The 21,586-nt window shown below is 35.9% G+C and overlaps 1 protein-coding gene across 4 annotated transcripts; it reads right to left on the minus strand.

Annotated features, from left to right (window-relative positions):
• Positions 1-659: 659 nt before the first annotated feature.
• On the minus strand, positions 660-10,442 carry LOC132092288 (CYFIP-related Rac1 interactor A-like). Of its 4 annotated transcripts, XM_059498458.1 has the most exons (12): positions 10,298-10,351; positions 5,435-5,515; positions 4,917-4,996; positions 3,441-3,562; positions 3,232-3,337; positions 2,995-3,131; positions 2,791-2,868; positions 2,567-2,683; positions 2,214-2,293; positions 1,583-1,709; positions 1,408-1,478; positions 660-1,317 (listed from the first exon to the last, which is right to left on the minus strand). In XM_059498458.1, the coding sequence occupies exons 3-12, from the start codon at positions 4,987-4,989 to the stop codon at positions 1,254-1,256; spliced, it is 975 nt and encodes a 324-aa protein (XP_059354441.1). In that variant the 5' UTR covers positions 4,990-4,996; positions 5,435-5,515; positions 10,298-10,351; the 3' UTR covers positions 660-1,253. The 4 variants fall into 4 exon arrangements, with proteins under 4 accessions (XP_059354441.1, XP_059354442.1, XP_059354440.1 ...); XM_059498459.1 differs by lacking the exon at positions 4,917-4,996 and having other exon boundaries at positions 10,298-10,442; XM_059498457.1 differs by lacking the exon at positions 5,435-5,515 and having other exon boundaries at positions 10,298-10,366.
• Between the last annotated feature and the right edge of the window lie 11,144 nt (positions 10,443-21,586).

Raw genomic sequence — 21,586 nt, forward strand, 5'->3', positions numbered from 1 at the left:
GCAGCTTTAAAGAAAGAGAAGTGAAACACTGCCATCTGGTGCTGAAACATTATGAATGTCAATTGCAGTTAATAGTTAAACCACTCAGGAATTACTATTTTAAATTGAGCTCTCACAGCCTTTTGGTTCTCTAGGCAAATACACTACCTTAGTTTTTTTTTATATTTTTGAAGTCTCTTATGCTCACCAAGGCTGCATTTGTTTGATCAAAACTATTACAATTTAAAATAACCTTTTATATTACAATATATTTTTAAATGTTATTTCTTCCCGTGATGTCAAAGCTGAATTTTCAGCAACCATTTCTTCAGTCTTCAGTGTGGCATGATCCTTCAGCAAATCTTGTAGAAACTTTTTTTTTTTTTGTATTTTTTTATTTATTTATTTATTTTCAGTATTCGCTGATGAATAGAATGTTCAGAAGAACATAATTTTTTTGAAAGTAACTTTTTACTGCCTTCACGGCTCAGTTGATCAATTTAGTGCATCCTTGCTTAAAGTAATTTCTTTAAAATTAAAATAAAAGAAATATCTCTTGAATGATATGCATTTTTGTACAACAGAGACTGAAGGTGTAAAAACCCACACTTGATTAACCTTACCTGAAATATTACTGTAAGACTTCTTGGAGAACATTAATCAAAAATATAAATCACAAATATAATCAAAATGTAAATTTTATTTTAGATTTTAAAGCTGTATTGATGAGTATCGAATGTGTTAGAAACAAAGAGGCACAAAGACATGAACAACATACATCACATAATAACAAAAAAGCTGATATCTCCACCTTTAGCCAAACCACAGATTTTTTGAAACAACAGAAAAAGGAAAAAAAAAAATGGTTACATCACATTATGTTCTTTTTTTTTTTAAGCTGTCTTTTCTCATCATTACCTTATTACAAAATACAATAGCACAACTATCCCAACACACTTTACTCATTCAATATTGACTGAATTTCACTGTAACTCGCAACCAGTGCAAAAGCTCTTTTGGTTAACATGATGATGGTTATTCATTTGAAAACAATTTTTTTTTCTTGATTTTTTTCATAAGGATGCTTGGTTTTTATTCATTTGTGTTTCTGTCGACAGTATAGACAATTTGTTTAGAATAAAGGTCTGCTTTCTTTACATTGCAGCAACTTGAAGGGAATGATTATGTAAATAATATTAACATTAAGTCCTTAAATAAATGTAAACATATACATCTTTTGAGGTCAGAATATTGACCCATTTCACTTAAAACCATTACTGGAGCATTGTTCTGATATTTTTTGGAGTGGACTCATCATTCAGGTGTTTTGTGGTGAACCTTTGGAGGACAACAGAAAGATTAAATAATTTATGGAACTCATTACACAATCTACAGCATCTTTTTTTAAGAACAGGAAGGGGAACTTACTTGAGGGCATTAAGGAGACCTTCAACATTATCTGCTGGCTGATCTTTTAAGACTTTAATGCATCCTTTCATCTAGAGAAAGTGTGTACATCACATTACATGGGGGGAAAAGTCATTTAAAACTCAAGTCAAAAAAAGATTTGGTTGATTGAGAAAATATGAAAATGTAACCTTACATCAATTTTGGAGGATTTGTTGAAGGCACCGTTTGGATGCACATGGTCATAGAGGATAATAACCCCCACCATCACCCTCATACAAAACAGAAGTGTGTCTTCACTGTTGAATCGACTTGTGTATTCTCTGTTAGCAGAGGAAAAAGATTGAGCATAATGCCACAAAGATGCACTTCAATACAGGCACTCCACACCTTTTGACAAATTCATCTCCGTGATTTTTCCAGTCATCAATAATTAGTTGATAAAAAGCATACTTGACTGTTAAACAATTAGTGTACAAATGTCTCCACTGAGTCAAAAACATTCAGAAATTTCGGTTAGTTTAGCCCCCATGAGGAAGACCCATGTCCCATAGGAAACTGTTATTACGCAAAGACTCACACGAGTGGTTTCTTTCAGCACACAGACTGATGTTATCAGCTAGTTATTACTGTACACAAGAATGCCCAAATAGCAATGTCTAGCCGTTGAAACATTTGAAACACAAATTAAACTACAACATTTCAGAGTAGATTTCCCATGATTGTTTTGAAGGCATATTTTAAGGCATTTATGAAATTATATGTTAATTAAAGCAGTAATACTTAAAAAAATCTAACAAAAACAAAAAAACAGCCTGAGTACTTACGGTGTCTCAAGCATGACCTTGCATACACTTGCCATAGTGCTCAGGCAGTCTGTGGTGTTCTCAAGAGGCAATGTCTTATTCTACAGGGAAAGAATTAAAGGAAGAAATCACCTGAAAATTACAATGTATGTACAGTTTATTGATCATTACACACTAGCATTCAAAAGTTTGGGATTGGTAAGATTGTTAATGTTTTCGACATTTCTAATCTTTTCTAATTTCTAGTCTTTACTGTTACTTCTGATCATCAATTTAGAGCATTTGCTGTCCCCAAACTTTTGAACCGTAGTGTTGTACAGTATTTGTGATGGGAATTAAAGTGCTAAAATTGCGACTGTAGGAACAAGCAGTACTTCTGTCACAAAGTTTGTCGTTGCTGTGCTTAGGGTCTTCAGCATAGGCGTGGCTTCAGCGTAGAACAGAGACATTCTGTTTGCCATTTCATTATTGACCTCATTTTCAATATCAAGCTTGATAGAAGAAAAAATATATATACACACACATGAATATAGACATTAACACAGCAGTGTAAACAATATTATTTTATCTCATGTCTTCTGCACATTCCTGCACTTACATTCATGTTGTTTAATCGGTTTCGACTGATTGTTCTTCTGTAGTAGCTGAAGTCATTCTGGATAGCTGGAATCCTCATCTAAATAAATAAATAATTAAATAAGGAATTTACCACAACAGTGGCAGTCAATGCATTTCCCTTTATTTTTTAAATTCTCCTAATATGAAATTTGGTGCATGACAAAATCAGTAAAGCAGCTGGCACCTTCAGCTCATCGAAGCGGAGGGTGAAATGCAGGATTTCAGCGAACTGTTTAGCGAGGGCCTGCTCCCTCTCCAGGTGCTGAGTGGGGGTGTATGGTGGACATGTCAGAGACTCCAAAAGGCTCTGCAGTGCTTCCTCTACAAGGAAGAAAGAAAGAAAGATCTGATACAGAGCTAACATTACGTGCTGATTAAGGAGAAGTATGTGGATATAGGTAATTATATATGAATAGTGTACCTAGTTTCAATGAAAAAGCATAGAACTTCTTTAGGCGGATGACAAGGGGACACACAGAGTTCCACGCCTTCTCCTGAAGGAGCATGTCACTAGGATTCTGTATTGCCTAAAATTAAAACATGTCACATGATTTCATCTGGCATGGGAAATATAATTAAATACAACTAATTGACCCACAAAGCCAAATCAGAACTATTAATCAGACGTACATCTCGTATTTCCTGGCCCGCCCCCTTGTAGGCTTGCAGGCCGGACAGGATACTCTCGGACTCCTGGAGAACAGCATTCACCTGGTTCCACACCTCTCTCTCACAGTCTGTCGGCTGTGCATCTGACACAAATAAACTACATTATGCACTGCCAAGTACTAGTTTTTACATGCAATGCATTTCACAGCATTAGATATCATATCAAACCAAGTGTCATCTGCAAACCAAAGAATAGAGCTTTAGAAAACCAAATTCACTTCCATTTTTCCAAATGAAAGCCTTTTTAACGCCAATCTAATTTTTTGTAGTGAAGTAAAATGCATATATGATGTCATAATTTTAATTAGTTATTCGCCAGTTCACCACCCAACCGCCATCACATTTGACAACCAGAAAGTGGCCAAGCACTTCAATTTTGATCAGCACATCAGCAATTTTTTTGCGGTTTAAAATCACATGAACCTTTTCTGGTGAAGTGTTTTGGTTCCAAAGTGTGTTAATGTTATTTTGCTTTAAAATTAATGGCACATGATTTGATATTTTGTTATATAATGTAATGTAAAGACATGACATTTATAAATTAAATTAAAGCTTATATTTTTAAGAGCAAATCTATAATCACAAACAAACAAACACACAGATAAATATATTTTTATTTTCATAAAAAACATTTTCTTTCTTTAAACCAGAGGTTCCCTAATATTACAACATTTCATAGAGATGCTCATATCAAAAGAAAAGATTTACTGATTATGAGTTATGGTTGAAATGCCAACAATCAAACAGTAAAGGAAATACTCAGGAAATGTTGAACATTTTGGGTAAAGCTCTCTTTAAAGTTTCTAGACAAACAAACTAAGTCCAATGTTTAGTGTAATATAACTGTTTTTTGAGTATAAGGTCCCAAAGGATTTCAGAGTTTACTGGATAAGTATACAGAGGTAAAGGATTGAAAGAGCTGAGAATTCAGAATGAGACAAACAGAGATCAGAAAAATATCACAAAACAAGCAGAAGCTGCAAGGAGTAAGGAAATCATTTCCAGAAAAAGTATCATGCTAAATATATATACATAGCCATATTGGACATGTGGTTAGTTATAAACTGATACGGTGATATATAAACTGATATACAGACTGATAAGTCATGCACATTTGCCAACAACAAATCAGATTTTCAGGGTTTTACTTTTCTTTCTTTTTCTTTTTTAGATTTTCAAGAAAAGATTTAAATATCTTTGTATTTGCAATTTCTTAGAATTAGAATTTGCAAGTTCTTAGAATTAAAGATCGCATGTAAAAAAGATAAAATATGCTAACTCCAACTTATTTGCACATGCAAAAGCATTGTGAAGCTCTGTTTTGCTGTTGCATTGTGACAAGTAGATTTGCAAGGACAATTCTGACAATGATACTTGCAAAATGTTAGTAGTTGGGAAAAAGTGATAGACACCAGGCCAGCCAAAAGCTCTGCTCACTTTCAAAGTCAAGGAAAAAGTTTGGCCCCTGATCAAGCTCTGTGCAAGTGAGCACTTTTAACAGATTCCCCATTTGGTTTCTGAAACAGAAAAGCAAGAAGAGAACGAGAAGAAAAAAAAGGTAGAAAGACAAAAAAAAAACACAGGATGTCACACTGAGCGCTAAAGAGTGATTCTGCAAAGTCTAATGCTCCTACACACAGAATTCCCTCAACTTCTCATGGTGAAAATGGTAATCATTTAAAATTGAATCTGATTTTTTTTGCTTTTCCCTTTTACTTTAAGAAATCGCTGAGAAATCAGCTATTTTCTTCTAGTTGATTCGCAGGACACACTTTAGACAAAGTGTCAACTCCGGACAACAGGAAGCATAAACTTTCACCACAAGAAGGCAAAGAGGGAAAGCGGTCTTATAAGAGCTTTGAGACTGTCAGTCTAGCTCCTCCTGCCACTACTGGGGAAAAAACAGCTGGTTAGAGTCTCGCCAACCCTAGACTCCAACTCTTCTCAAAACTTACTTTCAAAGTCCAGGAAAAAATGTGGATAGTTCTCTATTTCCCTTGTAAGGACTTTTAGAAGATTACCCATTCCAGCAAAACCTAATCAAGATATAATAATAAAAAACAATTGCATGAAATAAAACTCAGAAATGTAAAATCACTAATAAACAGTGACTTCATTAAGAGTATAGCAAGAATGGTGAGCGCTGCAATTAGAACTGTAATATACTACTTGTTTAACAATAACTGATGTGAAAGTTTCAGTAACATGTTCTAGAGAATCTAGGTAATCTAAATTGGCACATAACTAGAAGAGAAAAGAATATGCTGCTACACTGAACTACTTTAAAAACAGGCACTGACACAAGAGACACTGGTTTTCTTCTTTGTAGGTCAATTTTACTTATCTCTGCTCATATGCACTTCAGAGAGATAAAATTGTTGAAATGCTCTAATATACTCTCATTTCAAATGAGGTTATAACAGGTGTTTTAAAACACACAGCACAATTGTAACTGAGTAACTGAGCTGCTTTATCTTTATTCTACCAACCGGCTATGCCAAATAATAATTTCAAGTTATAACTGCACTCTATCATAGACTTGATTTTGGAACCGATTGAATTGTTGTATCACAGAGTGAATTTCCATGCACATTCTTAAACAGATTAAACCAATCATTATTTTTAATATGGCAACATTGCATGTGATCATGTAAACATGTTAAACCATAAACTCATCAGAAACAACAAAGTGCAGATGTGCGTACAGTGCAAGTAAGACATTAATTTCACAGTGTAAACAGCTCCAGTGATTTATAATAAGAGTTTTTGAAAGTAAACTCTGGCTAGACTGAAGTCAATGATAAAGTTCTTTGATAATGTAAGTGATCTTTGCTCTCTTTCTTTACATTGGAAGTGTTATAATTAGTAACTTGCAATGTTTTAATTAAATTCACATCATGACACCCATATCAGGTACAAATATGCGTAGTTAATAGATTACACTGACATTAGGCTACTTTGCACATTGCCCATTACAGATCACCTAACATGATTTATAAAGATGCAAAATGCATTTACTTACACTTATTTGAGAATCTATATATTTCATAATATAGTTTCATGATATATGACAGGCAGGTAGGACAGTTTATCATAATCTTCAGACCAAACAATCTGATTGGATGAATATTTTATTACCTACGCCTTCCACAGATGATATAAATACATATAAATACATTTTGATGACATAACCTAGTGACTGCTATTTGGATGTGACGAGATTTTCAACCAGCATAACAAAAAATGTTTTGAACCAAATCACCTACTGTGCCTTTAAGCATAAACTGTTCAACACAGTTTGATTTTTGTCAATTACCCTGATTTTGCTCAGCATGTAAACACCTGTGTAATATATCAGAGGAATCACATCTAACCACAGCAAATGTTTCACGGTACAGGAGGTGGAAATATATTGCAAACTCCGACTCTTTTTTTTTTTTTTTTTTTACCCAAGAAGTTGAATAAAAAATGTTCTCATCTCATGCAGCCATAAGTAAAGAGGTTCAAGTCTTAGAAACTTCAAATATGAGAGGAGAATGAGTCTCCCCTGACATTTTTGAATACTTTGAGTTTGTTAATGCTTAATGTAACCATCAACAGGAAATAAACTGATTTTTCATAAAGTCTTGCAAACACTGTTTAATCACATTGCTGGGTTATTGGTTTTCATGTAAACCAGTAAAACTGATTATTTCAATGAATAGTTTTTTGGTACTTAGCATATATAAATGTGTGCATGTGCCAATTGCGGTTTGCTTATTTCTGCAATCTCATGTGGCAGATAGGCTGAAGAGGAGGGATATTTTATTTTGGTAAAAAGAATCATGTGCATGGATATTATTATTTATTATAAACACTTCTTATTCCACACAAAAAAGGTCAAATTTTGATTTCATGGTGACTTTAAAATACATGCAGTGCATTGACTCTTCATTGCTCCAGAAGAGGGAGCAAGTGCACAATATAATAATAACACCATCTGGCATTAGCTTTTAACAGCAGACAAACAGAAGTGGTGACAATTTTGGCACTTTGATGAATCTCAACGAGAATATATACATTTAATTGATAGTTGAGTGTAGCACATTAAATAAAAAAAATAAAGAACACAAAATTAAAACAGTATGGTTTGAATTTTGATTGCTATTCTGTTTATAGATTCCAATTCTTATATCGAATACTAGTTAAAATTCCATTAAGATAGATAGACAGATAAATAAGTAAATAAATAAATAAATAAATAAATAAAGTAAAACCTTAAGATATCAAACATTTATTCTCTTTTTACAAAGTATTCTGTTGCAGCTGAATTAACATGAGCAAAAATCAGCAGCCTACATAACACTTAGGCCTACAAGAGGAACATTTGCCTATGGTTAACAAAAATTCCACTGCAAAAAACAACTACTAACATAAATTTCACACATTCAATTGTTAAAGACAAGTAAAGAGTCAGTAATAAATTAGGAACAAACAAATAAATTAGCAATATCATAAATAAATACAACTGAACAAATTTCAGATTTGAGATTTCAGAAATTGAAAACAAAAGTCTAAAAACCCTGCAGCCTTCTTTTCATAAACATAGATTAATCCTAATTAAAGTCAGTGAATGATTTTCTTTTGTTCTTTCATTAAAATTCACGACAGGCAGCATGTATATTAGGCTGCGGTCTCTTTTAACACGGAATGCACATGGATCTAAAGTACTGTTACACGTATTTTCTTTCTCACCTGTTTACGTTCACCTTAAGGCCAAAAACGGTTGTTTACAAGGATATACTGATGTAATATTGTACATATTGATTGCAAGATGTGAAAGAAGTCAATTCCGGCCTGAACTACCTTTTTCTGCAGTGGAAAAGCATAGAACGGTTTGAGAACGAACACAGGCGGAGAACTCGCACCCGGACTGTGGTTTTCTGTGCTCGCACTTCAAATGTGTGTCGCGCATACAAAACAGTGTGCAAGTTCTTTCCCTTACTGCACTTAAAACATTTAAATCACATTAAAATGTGAACACAGGAATAGTTACGTGAAATCGAATTGCACATGTCTTTTCGAATATCCAGTTATAGGAAATTTGGAACTGTTTCTCGATGTCCAACCCTATAAAACAGCAACGCAAGGTTACATCCACAAGTCAGTTTGATCCTCCAGATGCTCTTATGTGCAAGAGGATGTGAAGACAATACCGTTTTTGCTGTATGTGGTTAACCGCCACACATGAGTGCAGGCGATTCAAATGAGCTTCCTGTCAAACAAAGTGCTTCAACCATCGGAACAACTGCACTTGCAAAAGCATAGCATTTCTAAGCCCTGCTTGTGAGCGTGCATGTGTGTGTCCTTCACTATTAACTCTATTCATTACACAGAGTGAATCGTCACACCACAGCATGCACAAATCCAGCACACTGCCCACATATTACATATAATAAAAAAACATTACAAATGCATCTGAAAACACATGCGTACACACAGGCCTTGACCTGCATTTGAAATGAGGTGACCTTATGGTGTAAAAATGCTGGAGGGGCCTTGGCAGTGTGTTTGTGCAGTGTAATGAAAACCTTCTTCCTTCACAAACCTTTCACAAGTGCTCTTACATGCTTTTGAGAGCTAGCACGAAAGAAAGTGAATTGTGATGAGGGACACGAGTAGATGTTTTAAACCAGAGTAACCAGGAAAGTTGGTGAGGGAGTGTCACACAGACCAACTTCCTGTTTAAAGAGACTACAGTAAGACCTAACAGACTAATTTTAATCATTGGTGCAGGGATTTTTTTTTTTATGAAATTAGTACTAGCATGCATATGGTTTTAAAATGTAAACTATAACAATACTATTATGAATTAACAAACCATTTTAAATACTTAAGAGAACAGACTTAAAGTTTTTAATGAGCCAGTTCACCCAAAAAAAGAGAAAGTTTTTACTCTCCCTTCTCATTTACTCCCCTCATGTCATTCAAAGCCTATTTGACTTTTTTTTCTTCTGCTGAAAACAAAAGATAATATTTTGAGGAACAAGAAACATTAAAAAAACAACGACAATGATAACCATTGCATAGACAAAACGACACAATAAAAAAAAATCAATAATTTCTTCAAAGGAATTATTACAGCTTTGGAATGATAAGAGAATGAGTAAAAGGCGACAAAAATGTTCATTTTTGGGTGGACTCTCCCTTTAAGTTCAGCCCTACCCTGGATGGACGTACACTACCATTAAGACCCCCGTGGCTTCTGGAATTAGATCAAATCAAAAGCTTCTGTGCTTTGCAATTAAACCATGTATGCTGCAATAAAGGCTATGTGTGCCAAACAATAATCCACTTCATCTGTGGCTGAAAAGACCTCTGTTAGCCTCTGCCTGCTGAGCAGCTCATAAACACAGCAGTAAATGAACTTTTGCATCTCGGCTGGGCTTAAACAGAGATTGTTCTTGCTCAGGTTTTGCATTCAGCCGCAATATTTACAACTTCACAAATTACTGGTTTATTCACTTCCTAATGAGGTTCCCATGGTGACCATGTTTTTTGTTTATCAAATCCTCATGTTAGGAGAGGCACCGGCCAACACTACAACACTTCCTGCTTTGTGGAATCTAAACAGCACAGCTTTCATTCAGAGTTTACAGCAGTTGTGTTTATTGTATTAATGTCTGGCTGTGTTTCCAAACTCATCTGCTTACACATAAAGGAAATGTTACATACTCTGGCAAGAGGAGCAACGTTACACAGCAAACAAGCCTAATCAAAGTGAGTGATGTAAATGTAAATCTGAAATTACCATAATTACAAGGATGTCTAAGTGTTACCTTTTCTGGAGGAGAACGAATGCTTCCTTTTAGATCATCCACTTGTTCTTGGTTCTGAAAAATAGAACACAGAGCCACAAATAAGTTGGGATGGATGAGAAAATCAAACCAACTGAATGTGATTGTAGCCAATTTCATAAAATAAAAAAATGGCATTAAGAACAATATAAAAAGCATAAGTGTATCAGTTTTTATTGCTGAAACAAATCGCTTTAACAAAAATTGCAAAGTGAGCTATATACTTTCAAAAATAGGTTTTGAACAATATTTTGTTTCCCTTCATGCCACTTCTTACCATATAAACATGGTAATTACTAATGAGTATATAAACAATTACATAGGAATAGAGCTGCAACTAACGATTATTTTTTCTGTCGACTATTCTAATGATTATTTTTTTCGATTAGTCGACTACTCTATCGATTATTTTTATTACAATAAATAATTAATCTAATGTTGTTTTTTTGATTAGCTAATGAATCCTTTGGATAACTTTACAAAAAAATATAAGTACAACTTCTAATATAATATTTCAACCTTTATTCATTTTCAACCAATGTGGTTGAAGTTTTTACAGTATACGAAAATAAAGAGGCAAAGAAAATTATTTTACTATGGTTAAATATGAGTTTACGATAGCGCTTATAATTAAACCACAGTAGCCACAAATGTACAGTTGTCTGAGACGTCATGAAATGTTCTTTAGCATCACAAACCATAAAATGTAGTCAGGGTTCTGCTATGGTTTAGCATAGTTTCCAGATCTGGAGCTGATTCGGGGTAGCTTGGTGGTTTGTGACTGTTGTCTCGCGGCGCGCTGTCTTTTAAGGGGCTGTTCACATATCGCATCTTTTGCACGCTCAAGTCCATTATTTCCAATGTAGGCGCGCGGTATGCGCGCTCATAATGGAAGCGATGCGGTCGCGAAAACAGGCGCATCCGCACCGCATCGAGTTTGAGTTAAAAACATCTCAACTATTCAGAATGCTGCAAGCGCACCGCAGGTCATGTGACAAGAACTAACCAATCAGATTCATCCTTTCCCGTAACAACGTTGAAAGCTCAGCTAAGATGAAGGAACTGCTGATCATAGCTGTATATGGATTGCCAGTTTGAAATACATTTAGTAGCAGAGCTACTGCAAGCGATTTTAGTGCTGCAAATCCATTTATCCTTTGCAGAAATTTCTGCGTCTTCATGGAGAGAGCACGTCATGGTTGGTTAGCAACGGCAGACGCCCCAGGGGCGCAACTGCCCGAGCGCTTTGGAAAGAAGGAGAAAGCGGTGCGACTAGCGTTTTCCACGCGTTTTTAGGCGCGATATGGTAACGGCCCCTAACGCGTGTTCGAAACCCTGCGCCAACACAGACTTACTTTATTTTTTATTTTATCCTTACTTCAGCCGCTACGGGTGATCATACCAATAACTTGTAATCTTTACAAGAATATTAGAATCATGCGATGAGCAAGTCTGTGTTTATTAGACACTTAATAATATCACATCAGTTTGTTCCATCACATCTGCAGCAGAGACCTGAACCAGGAAGTTGGTCGCCAGATCACACGGTAACCAGTTAAACCGTAACACCGGAGAGTGCCAGGATGTTTTCCTCTGAGGTGCTCGTGCATCGCAGTTGTGCTGCCGTGGTACACCTTATCGGTTTTACAAAGGGAACAAAGGGCCATTTTATTTGGCCTCTGTTTAAAGTATTCCCATACTTTTGATAACAATGGTCTCTGTTTTTGTGATAGAATGCAACTTTTTCCATTCCCAGTATGCCATTAAGCGAGATGTAAACAGTGTGACGCGTCGACGCATTACACACACGTCAACGTATTTTTGTAGTCGACGTAATCGATGACGCAGACGCGTCGTTGCAGCACTACATAGGAATAAGATGTTTCAAAGTATTACATCATGGATAAGTCGCGATCAGATTTAAAACGCACTTCACAGCTGTTTCATTTTAACTGAGGTATTAAATATTTAGAGACATTCGAGCCAAATACAACTAATGGCAACCCAAAAACAATCTGGAGGGCAAGAACCAGTAAATCACACACACATCTATTAACAAATCATAGAGTTCTTACGCCTTCAACCAGACAGAAAAGGGAAAAAAATTCTAACAACACAGACTAGGCATTCATGCAAGGAATGATCATGACGAAAGCAAAAAACTTGTCACACATGTTGTGAAACACCCTGAAGCTGTCAAACTACAGATCCATTTGTCAAGGAAAAGCTGCCTTCATAATAAATTAATCCACAAAGCAGTTCTCTATAGAGCTGCCCTGACAAAAAAACGGGCTGATATCAACATGTGTTGACCTTTATTCCTAAAAGGATTAAAATGAGCTTTCCCCCTTTTTCATCTCACATCCACTGTCCAATCATACAGTGTTCCAGTTACAAACTCTTTCTTTGATTTCCCATTGAAGATTAAGATCACTAATCCCAATTAATACATCGGGCTCTTCTGCCTCCACACATCTCAATGGTGCTAATAAAGCCAGACCTTCTAACAGACAGAGATAGATAAAGAACTGCCTCTCTCTGGCTCAACTCCTATCTGTCAGTGTGCATAGTGCTCACACACCCCTTCCCCCTTCAAACCTGAGGACAGGGCATGAACAGACCCCATAGGGACTGTCATGGAGTCACACGCCCTAATATGGGCATACGACTGCTCGTCTTAAGCCAGATGAGTGGTCTTCCCTTCCCTCATCGGTCTCTGCACCTTTCCATCTCTAAAGAAGTCATCAGTGTATGCACGTCTTCTCCACGCTCTGCAAAACCAGAGGAATTTAGCTTCCGAATCAACTGCAGATTGGCACTAAGAAGTGCACATTATCTTTGTAGGATCTCCTTTAGCATGCAATGATCTGGGCCAAAGCAGCATGATGATATTTTATCTGCGGTATTTCCCTCTCAGCAGGTCTAGGTATTGGAATCAGGAAAAGAGAATTCCCAGAGAATAAACATGTTTTTCAGAAATCGCAGTGGAATTTTCCAGTGACCCCAATAACACAAGATGCTCCGTGCTGAATAGCAGTTATCATCTGAGATTAAATTAAAAAGGATGAAGGCAGAGTGCCGACACTCTCATTATTTGCATTTAAATGCAATATTTCCGCTCAGTTAATGAAATATGAGAATCTCTGCAACATGCAAAAATCCACAAATTCCAGAAACTGAAGTAACAATATATAAAACTTTTTCCACAAATGCTGGGCATGACAATTATCTCCATGACAACTCGGGTTATTGCACAGCAAAGCACATATGAATAACATATGCCTTCCTCCAAGGCAATGACAGTATGGATGATGAACACTACGACCTGACCTAGAATCAAGGAGGGAGCGAAGTCTACAGAGAAGTCACATCATATTTGGCTGAACCTAGCATGGAAGGTTTTAAGATGATCAAAACTAGATCATACTTTTGGATAAGTACATCATAAATTACATCACATGCTTGGCATTAGTTTTTAGAAAGTAGAAAGTTTCCCATGTACACAGGAAAAGAAGTTGAAATCTCTATGAAATCAAAACGGCAGTTTGTTGCTTTTAATCCATGTCGATTAGCTTTGAGGTCTTTTATATGGTAATATAATCTCATTCATCAGATGTACACATCTAAAACATTCAGGTAAAATGAGTCAAAAATAGTGATGACTCCCTCAACACCAGACAACAATACACAAATAATGTTTATTAAACTGTAATTGTTAACTAAATCTATTAAAAATGTTTTGATTATTTGAAACAAAGAATAATAAAATAAAACATTAAGATTCTTTTTTGATAATAATAGATGAATATATATTAGATGAAAAACCTAAACTTGAAAAATGTAAATGAAAATTAGAAATGTTGTCTTGGCAGTGAACTAAAAATCAATTTGAAGTACTAAAATTACTAAAACTAAATTTAAAAATTTAAACTAAAAATACATAAATGAAACTTATAAATAGCTAATATTGAAATAACACTGGTTTATCCTTTCAAAAGCAGTATATACACCACAAGAGATATATAAGGAAACCACTCATTTTCTAAAGATCTTTTAAATTAGCTAGCTCGGTTCTTGCCATATTTTGTCACAAATAAAAGTGCTCAGATTTACTCCAAATGACTAAATATCAAGTAGTCTGAGGAGGAGCTGAACCCATTTTTTTTTAATTAGAGTCTGACCAGCTGCTTACCTCCAGGACAAAACTGTTTGACTGTGAGAGTAGGGCTGGACGATTATGGCCTAAAATCAAAACCTCGATTAATTGAACATTTTGCCTCGATTACGATTATTGAACGATTATTTTGTTTTCGGTTTAGTTTTTTTTGCCCTCATAGTTCACTGACAAGGTTTGTATTGTAAATATGATTGACTATCAGCAGTTATTTTATCTATGTTTGTAACATTTCTTACTATGGTTGGGTATCATTTGAATTTTATCGATTCATAGTTTCGATTCCAATAAGATAAAAAATCCAATATAAAAAAAATTTAATCAAACATTTAGATGTCAAACATTTTTACAAAGCATTCTGTTGCAGCTGAATAACATGAGCAAAAATCAGCAGCCTACAAAACACTGCAAGAGGAATTTTGCCTGTGATTAAAAAAATACCATAGCAAAAACAACTAGATTTATATAAATTTCAAATATTAAAGTGTTAAAGACAAGTAATAAGATAGGTCAGTAATAAGAAAGGAACAAACAAATCAATTAGCAATATCATAAATAAATACAACTAAACTAAATTTCAGGTACTGAAACTGTAATTAAAACTTTAAAAACACTGCAGAGTTTTCTTTTTATAAATAAAATAAAGATTAATCAAGTAAAGTTATTAAATATATTCAGTCAAGATCAGTGAATTATTTTCTTTTGTTCTTTGATTAACATTAATGACAGGCAGCGCGTTTATTAGGCTGTTGTCTCTTTAAGCAAAAATACTGCACATGTGTGTTTTCTTTCTCATCTGTTTATGTTCATGTAAGACAAAAACGCTGCGTTTATGATGATATACTGATGTAGTTTTCTGTATCGTAGTTTCGAGTTGGAACAACCTTTTCTACAGTTAAAATACACAGAACAGTCCGAGAACGGACACAAACCGGGAACCCGCAGCGCAACCGCCAACCACTGCTCTCTGTCTCAGTTAGGGTTAAAAGAGTGCTAAATCATGAATCCACCAGAATCATGATAAAAAAATGCAGATTTTTGGTCAAACCGTACAGCATTACCTGTGCTCAATAGGGTCATGAAGGGTGGAGCAACACAAAACACTAGTGCTGGGCGGTAAACCGGTTCATACCGAAAACCGGTGTATATTTTCATTACGATGTTAATTTTGAATATACCGCCATACCGGTGTATTTAATAACTCAGCGTTCGGAACGAACGTTATGCTGCGCCGCGGGACACTGTTTCAGACGGACCTTTTACAATGTTGCAATGTTGCAAGACGTGGTGAGGGTAAACTCAAGGTGCGTTCCATTCGACCGTAAGTGTACTGCGAAGTGGACTTCACAGGGTATTCCGCCATCTTAAGTGAGATTCCAATCCGGAGGGAGCGAACATGTTCAGTTCGAAGGGCACTGCACACGGCATAGGGAATAAGGGAACATCGATACATCACTTCACAGGAAGTGGAGAGCGATTATACCCCAACTGTCATTGCGCGCAGCACGTCATCACCAGTCAGAACGGCCGTCTTCGCTGTCATCGTTCATATTCATTACGGATTGTAAAAAGGTATGATAATGTAAAATCGACTAGAAGCAGATGAGGCTCTGCCATTTTTCTTTATTTTACTGTATTTACCTCAGTGTTTACTATTAGGGCTGTGACGGTGGCAGATTTTTAACACCGCGGTAGTCATGGACCAACAACCGCCGGTGGCACGGTGTTTGAAAAAAAAACCTAAATAATAAAAAATAAATATATATATAACATTAGTGTCAAAATTTGCTCGTTAACGAAGGCGATCATTTTTTTCCAGTTTAACGTAGGGGCAGGGATGGCCATTCACTGCGAAATAAACTAATATGCAAGCAGTGTCGTGGTCAGTTAATTCATGGAATTACCAAAAAAGGGTGATTAAAGCTGACTTAAACTGTGCATGCATGTAATATATTTTATATATATTATATACAGGATATATTTATATGTATGCACGTCTAGAAATCACTCATCTAACACATCCTATTTAACTCGTCAGTTCGTGTTTATTTGAGCACTTCTGTCAGTGAACGCCGCCTGCAAAACACTAAAATAAATATCAAAGAATTAATGCTTATTTAGGCTACAAGAAAGTAGCCTAAATAAGAAAGTTAAATACACCCTGTCTAACGGACACGAGCGACGCAGTGTGACAAAATACTCATTATAATCAGTGATGCTAAACTGGATGCAGCACAACACGACATGATAAATCCCCCGTCCGGTCTGTGAGGTACTGACACGGAGTTCAAATGTCCTGTATAAACACTAGACAGACTAAACCTGTCGCAATGCGGTTGTGTTGCGTCCGGTTTACTTTTCCGCCACCAAGCAAGCTCAGTAGCTAACTCCTCATCTGCACGCGCTCTCTTTGAAATAGGAATCCGTTGGCATATTTCTTGTTACCATCTTTTATTTATCGCTGTCTCGTTTGTATTTGGCCAGTTTGGAGAAAGCCTCACCAAACCTGACCAGCCAGCGTTTGCGATCACGAGAACTTGTGCAAACGCTGATGGGTGACATGAATGCAGATGACTCCAGATCGGTGATGTGGTATTTGCTTTCCCAACAAGATCCATCGCCCAACACTAAACTAATTTGCTGAATGCATAAACTGTATTTTCCTGCGCTCAAATCTTCCAATCTAAAGGAAACACTGTGTTTGAGGTAATTTGTTAATTACCATAGACTTAGAATTTGCAACTATTACAGTTATTACACTTATATACAAAACTTTGTATTATGCTTGCTATAAAGTTTGTGACGTCACGTGCACAAGTGACGTCCCGCGGTAGCCCGCGGTAGCAACCGACCACCGCAGTGACACGGTTGTCATGGCAACCGTCACAGCCCTATTTACTATACGGCTGTGCACGGGAAGAAGGCGCACTAGACCGCTATGCAATTATATGACCATTTATTAAAGACACATATATACACAGTTAACCAAATAAAAGTTTATTTTCGTATTTGCATGACAGTTACAGCAGGGCTTCAATTCTGTTAATAGTCAAGTAATAGCAGCAATAGTCAATTAAAGTGTATAATAAACGTACGTTTTTCATTATATAGTACTCAATGTTTTTTCTCTTTTTTATTGTATAGTGTACATTTTAAATGTGATTGTAAATAAAAATTAAAATATGGATGTAGTCCTATATATTTATGTTATATCATAATCTGCGCGACCCCATCGTTGACTTTCTTTGATGACGTTTGCATGGCGTTTTAAATGAGTGTTTATTGTTAGTGAAGTCCACTTCAACTGATATACCGTGCTCAGGGAGTAGGGGGCAGTGAACACTGCGTAGGGACCCTGTCGAATGGAACGCACCTACAGTAGTGCTCTGGTGTTACGTTATAACGCCTGTTTCACACAGTCCGTCTGCTGTGCGTATTAACGCATTTCAGCTGCACGAGGTTGCAGTCAGGGTGTTCAAGGAGCGGTGCTCTGCAGCAGTGCAGCGATTGTTAATGCACTGAGTCAATTTTTGCTGTGCTGCAGGCGCTGAATTAAAGTGAAAGCGCATTGTTCGCGGGAAAAATGAACATGGATTGACATGGAAACGCAGTCACATGGGTTTTTGGCTAGGTTTAAAACAAAAAGAGCACTTTTAGATAAACAAGGAAAACAATATGTTAACTTTTATGGAAGCAAAAAAACAAAGTTCATTAAGACCCGTGGGATTGCTTGTGATAAAGATTTAAATGCAAAATGCACGAGACTGTTTCTGTCTGTGGTGTTTTAATTTTAAATATTTTAACAAGTAGGCTAATTATTGTTTAAATGTTTTGCCGCTTGCTTGAGCAGCTTATTATACAAACAAATGCATGAATAATGCGTTGTTTATATTTATTGAGTTTAAACTAATGTCTATATGAAAGATCGTTCTGTGATAAAAGACTTACGATGCTGAAAAAAAAAAAAAAAAAATATATATATATATATATATATATATTTTTTTTTTTTTACATGATATGAAATCAAAACAATGAACAAATGTTGTGTTTGTGGACTAAACCGACCCGGATCAGTAGTGGACTGCAAACACGTCCTGTGTGAAAGCACAATGAGTCCGTGCTGCGGACTGCATATCACTGCAGGCAGATTATGCATATATAATATCCATTTTATGCAAGTGCTGTCCGGCTAAAACACGAGCAATTAGCTCCAGCACCTTAGCCGCAAGCACGTCTTGGAATATCAACCAGCAGAAAATGCATTGCACACCTGATTATGCATTAAAAAAAACGTCATAAACCGGAAAACCGGTATAATTTTGAATAAAAAGGGTATATACATTTTTGGTCCAACCGCCCAGCACTACAAAACACCACATCCCATTCAAACAACATATATAAACCTTGGGTCCTAACAGTATGAATGTTTAAACTTTATAGCATCTCAAGACATTTAGATCATTCAGATAATGGCTTCTCTTCACTTAAGTAGGAAAAACATTTTGGATTATCATTCACAGGAAAAGAGCGTAGAAAACACAACAGCCTCAGTGCGTAAACTGATGGGGGTTTGGTATTCCGAGACATTCTCCGCAGCTCGTCAGAGAACTGTGTAGGACTCGGAAGCATACAATTCTTCTTACAGCCTGCTTTTGGTCTGAATAGCACTTCTGTTCTGTGATCTCAGCATCCAAGATACAAAGATCCATGTTGCAGAGTACATGGGGAAGACAGGGTCTTCACTGCCCATCAAACATAATTTAAGCCTGTACTGACTGTAGTAGGGCTCTGGACAAACGGCTTGCACTGGTTGCACTGGTGCGCCTAACTTTTTTCTTAGGTGCACCAGCACAAAAGTTAGGTGCACCCACATTTTTGACCGCATCACAATTAACACAGCAGTTTTACAAGTTTTACATATATATATATATATATATATATATATATATATATTATATATATATATATATATATATAAATCGCTGTCCATATAGGCAATATTGACTTGTAGCCTAAACGATTAACTAACAATCTGGTCAACAAAGTTCGTTATTTGAAGCACAATTCTACAAGAAAGGTAACTTACTGAAAAAGGGTGCTTAAAGTGCTTCACTGGGCTGAAATTTAAACTTAAAACATCTCAAGATAAATGAAGAAAAATTTAAATAAAGTGTTTTAAGGGCTTCAAATGGAACATCTCAGGGCTCAAAGTCTTATGGACTATCCTCCATTGCAGTCACATGCCCCTCGGATGGCCAACTCCTGTAGTTTGGCCTTCTTGATCTTGAATCTTTATTTTATAAAATAAGGAAAACATACATGATGCTCTTTCTGCCATCTCGCCTTTAACAGGACTACAAAAATGAACCGAAACTCAGTGAAAGCATTCCTCACAGACATGATAAATATAGCCTATCTTTAGAAAGCTTTAAAAATGTCTATTTAACGAAATAAAACAAAATCAAAAACAAAAACTCTTTCATTATAATTATAATCCGTAAAGATGCTTTTCTCTTTAAAGGCCCGTCTAACGAGGAGATGGCGAGTCAGGATCGGAGATCGGTTAAGATTAAAGTGTGAAAGTATGTTCTTTTACACACGAGCAGCTCATGATCCAGTGTCTTCAGTGTCTCAGAGCAGCTCAGTTCGCAGTAAAAGCCACATAAATTCATCTCTGCATCTACTCTTAGTTTGGGTTTTTTATAATGTTTATTTTAAGAATAATTAATGAGAAGTACTTATTATAAAGCACTTATAAACCAGCTGTTGTCAACCAAAATAAAAGCTTGATGGCTTAAAAAAATATCATAATCATCATTATTGTTGTTATTTTATGGTTATATTGACATAATCACAAATTTCTAGGCCAAATTCTGCAGCCCTAAATCGCATTTAAATCACACTTTTTATCAGGAAAAAAAAAAGCGATTTTATTTTTCTCCCAAATTGTGCAGCCCAACTTACAAGGAAAGGCTGTAAGTTTGGACACATACATAAACTTTTTGAGCTCTATGGTATGTTGAAAAAGCACTAGCTTAACAAAAAAATACTAATAATAATAATAATAAATATTGTTATTTACCCTAGTGCACCAGCATTTGTTGCAAAAAAAAAAAAAAAAAAAAAAAAAAAATTCAATCCTGCTATTAGCTTTGTATATATTTTTGTATTCCTGACTGACTATCAGAAAAAAAAAAGCATTTGTTATTTGGCTAAATTCCTGTCCAGATAAATAGATAGCAAAAAATAAACAGTGTATCAAAGACCAAGTTTCATACATTTTAAACAAGTGAGTCCAAATTAAAGACAGAAAGAGAGAAGGAGAAAAAAAATATCTAGGCTATAATACATTTTATTCACAGTGCTTTCACTGACTGTTACCATGGACAAAAACACCATCAATCTAAAGTCCAAGCAGCTGTTCAATTGAATGAAAAAGTAGCATCACTGAGAAGAGCCAGACAACTCAGGCGGCCAAGGATACAGTCAAGTTCAACTGCCAGCTGAGGAGTCAGGTCTGGTACCACTCCAACTCACAGTACGCAGCTCGACACAGAGTTATCACCTACACGATCGCCTGCAGCTAGTAAAACCATGCTTCTGTTCTCAGGCACAACAGTAGGAATACAAACTTTCACAAACATCCTACTTAATATATTGTGTAAAAATATTACCAGTGGTTTCTGCAATCATTGCATTTCAAATAAGCTACTTCCCTCGTGATCAACCTCAGCATCGTTGACTCTCAGACACAAGGAGAAAGTAAAAGTGTAAAACTAGCAGGAAGTCTGTCGTAAGTGAACAACAGAAAACATCACACTGGTGTTGCACAATATAGGATATTTCAGAACATCAAAGACGTCACCCAGGCAAGCAATTTATCTACTTCTCGTCAATATTAATGCATCATGAATACCGAACTAGTGCAAATCAAATCAAGGAATTGGATTTTTTTGTATTAGTTAAATCTCCCAGCTGCAATTTGCTGATTAATACACAGAAATATTTATTAAAGCTCAGTTACTAAGCATATTCATTTATTAGTCTGAGTCCGTCTGTTTCAACCCAACAAATCCAGTAATTGAACTGCAGATCCA

The sequence above is a fragment of the Carassius carassius genome, chromosome 18 (genome assembly GCF_963082965.1).
Source record: "Carassius carassius chromosome 18, fCarCar2.1, whole genome shotgun sequence".
NCBI classification, from domain to species: Eukaryota; Metazoa; Chordata; class Actinopteri; order Cypriniformes; family Cyprinidae; genus Carassius; species Carassius carassius.

Bases quoted from the DNA above. Each gene is read 5' to 3' on its own strand.
- LOC132092288 (XM_059498457.1), bottom strand. From the start codon at position 4,989: ATGGGGAATCTGTTAAAAGTGCTCACTTGCACAGAGCTTGATCAGGGG. The intron at 3,563-4,916 runs GTGAGCAGAGCT...TATTTGTGTCAG, and splicing joins CTTTTTCCTTGACTTTGAAA to ATGCACAGCCGACAGACTGT. The intron at 2,684-2,790 runs GTAAGTGCAGGA...TCTTCTATCAAG, and splicing joins ACCGATTAAACAACATGAAT to CTTGATATTGAAAATGAGGT.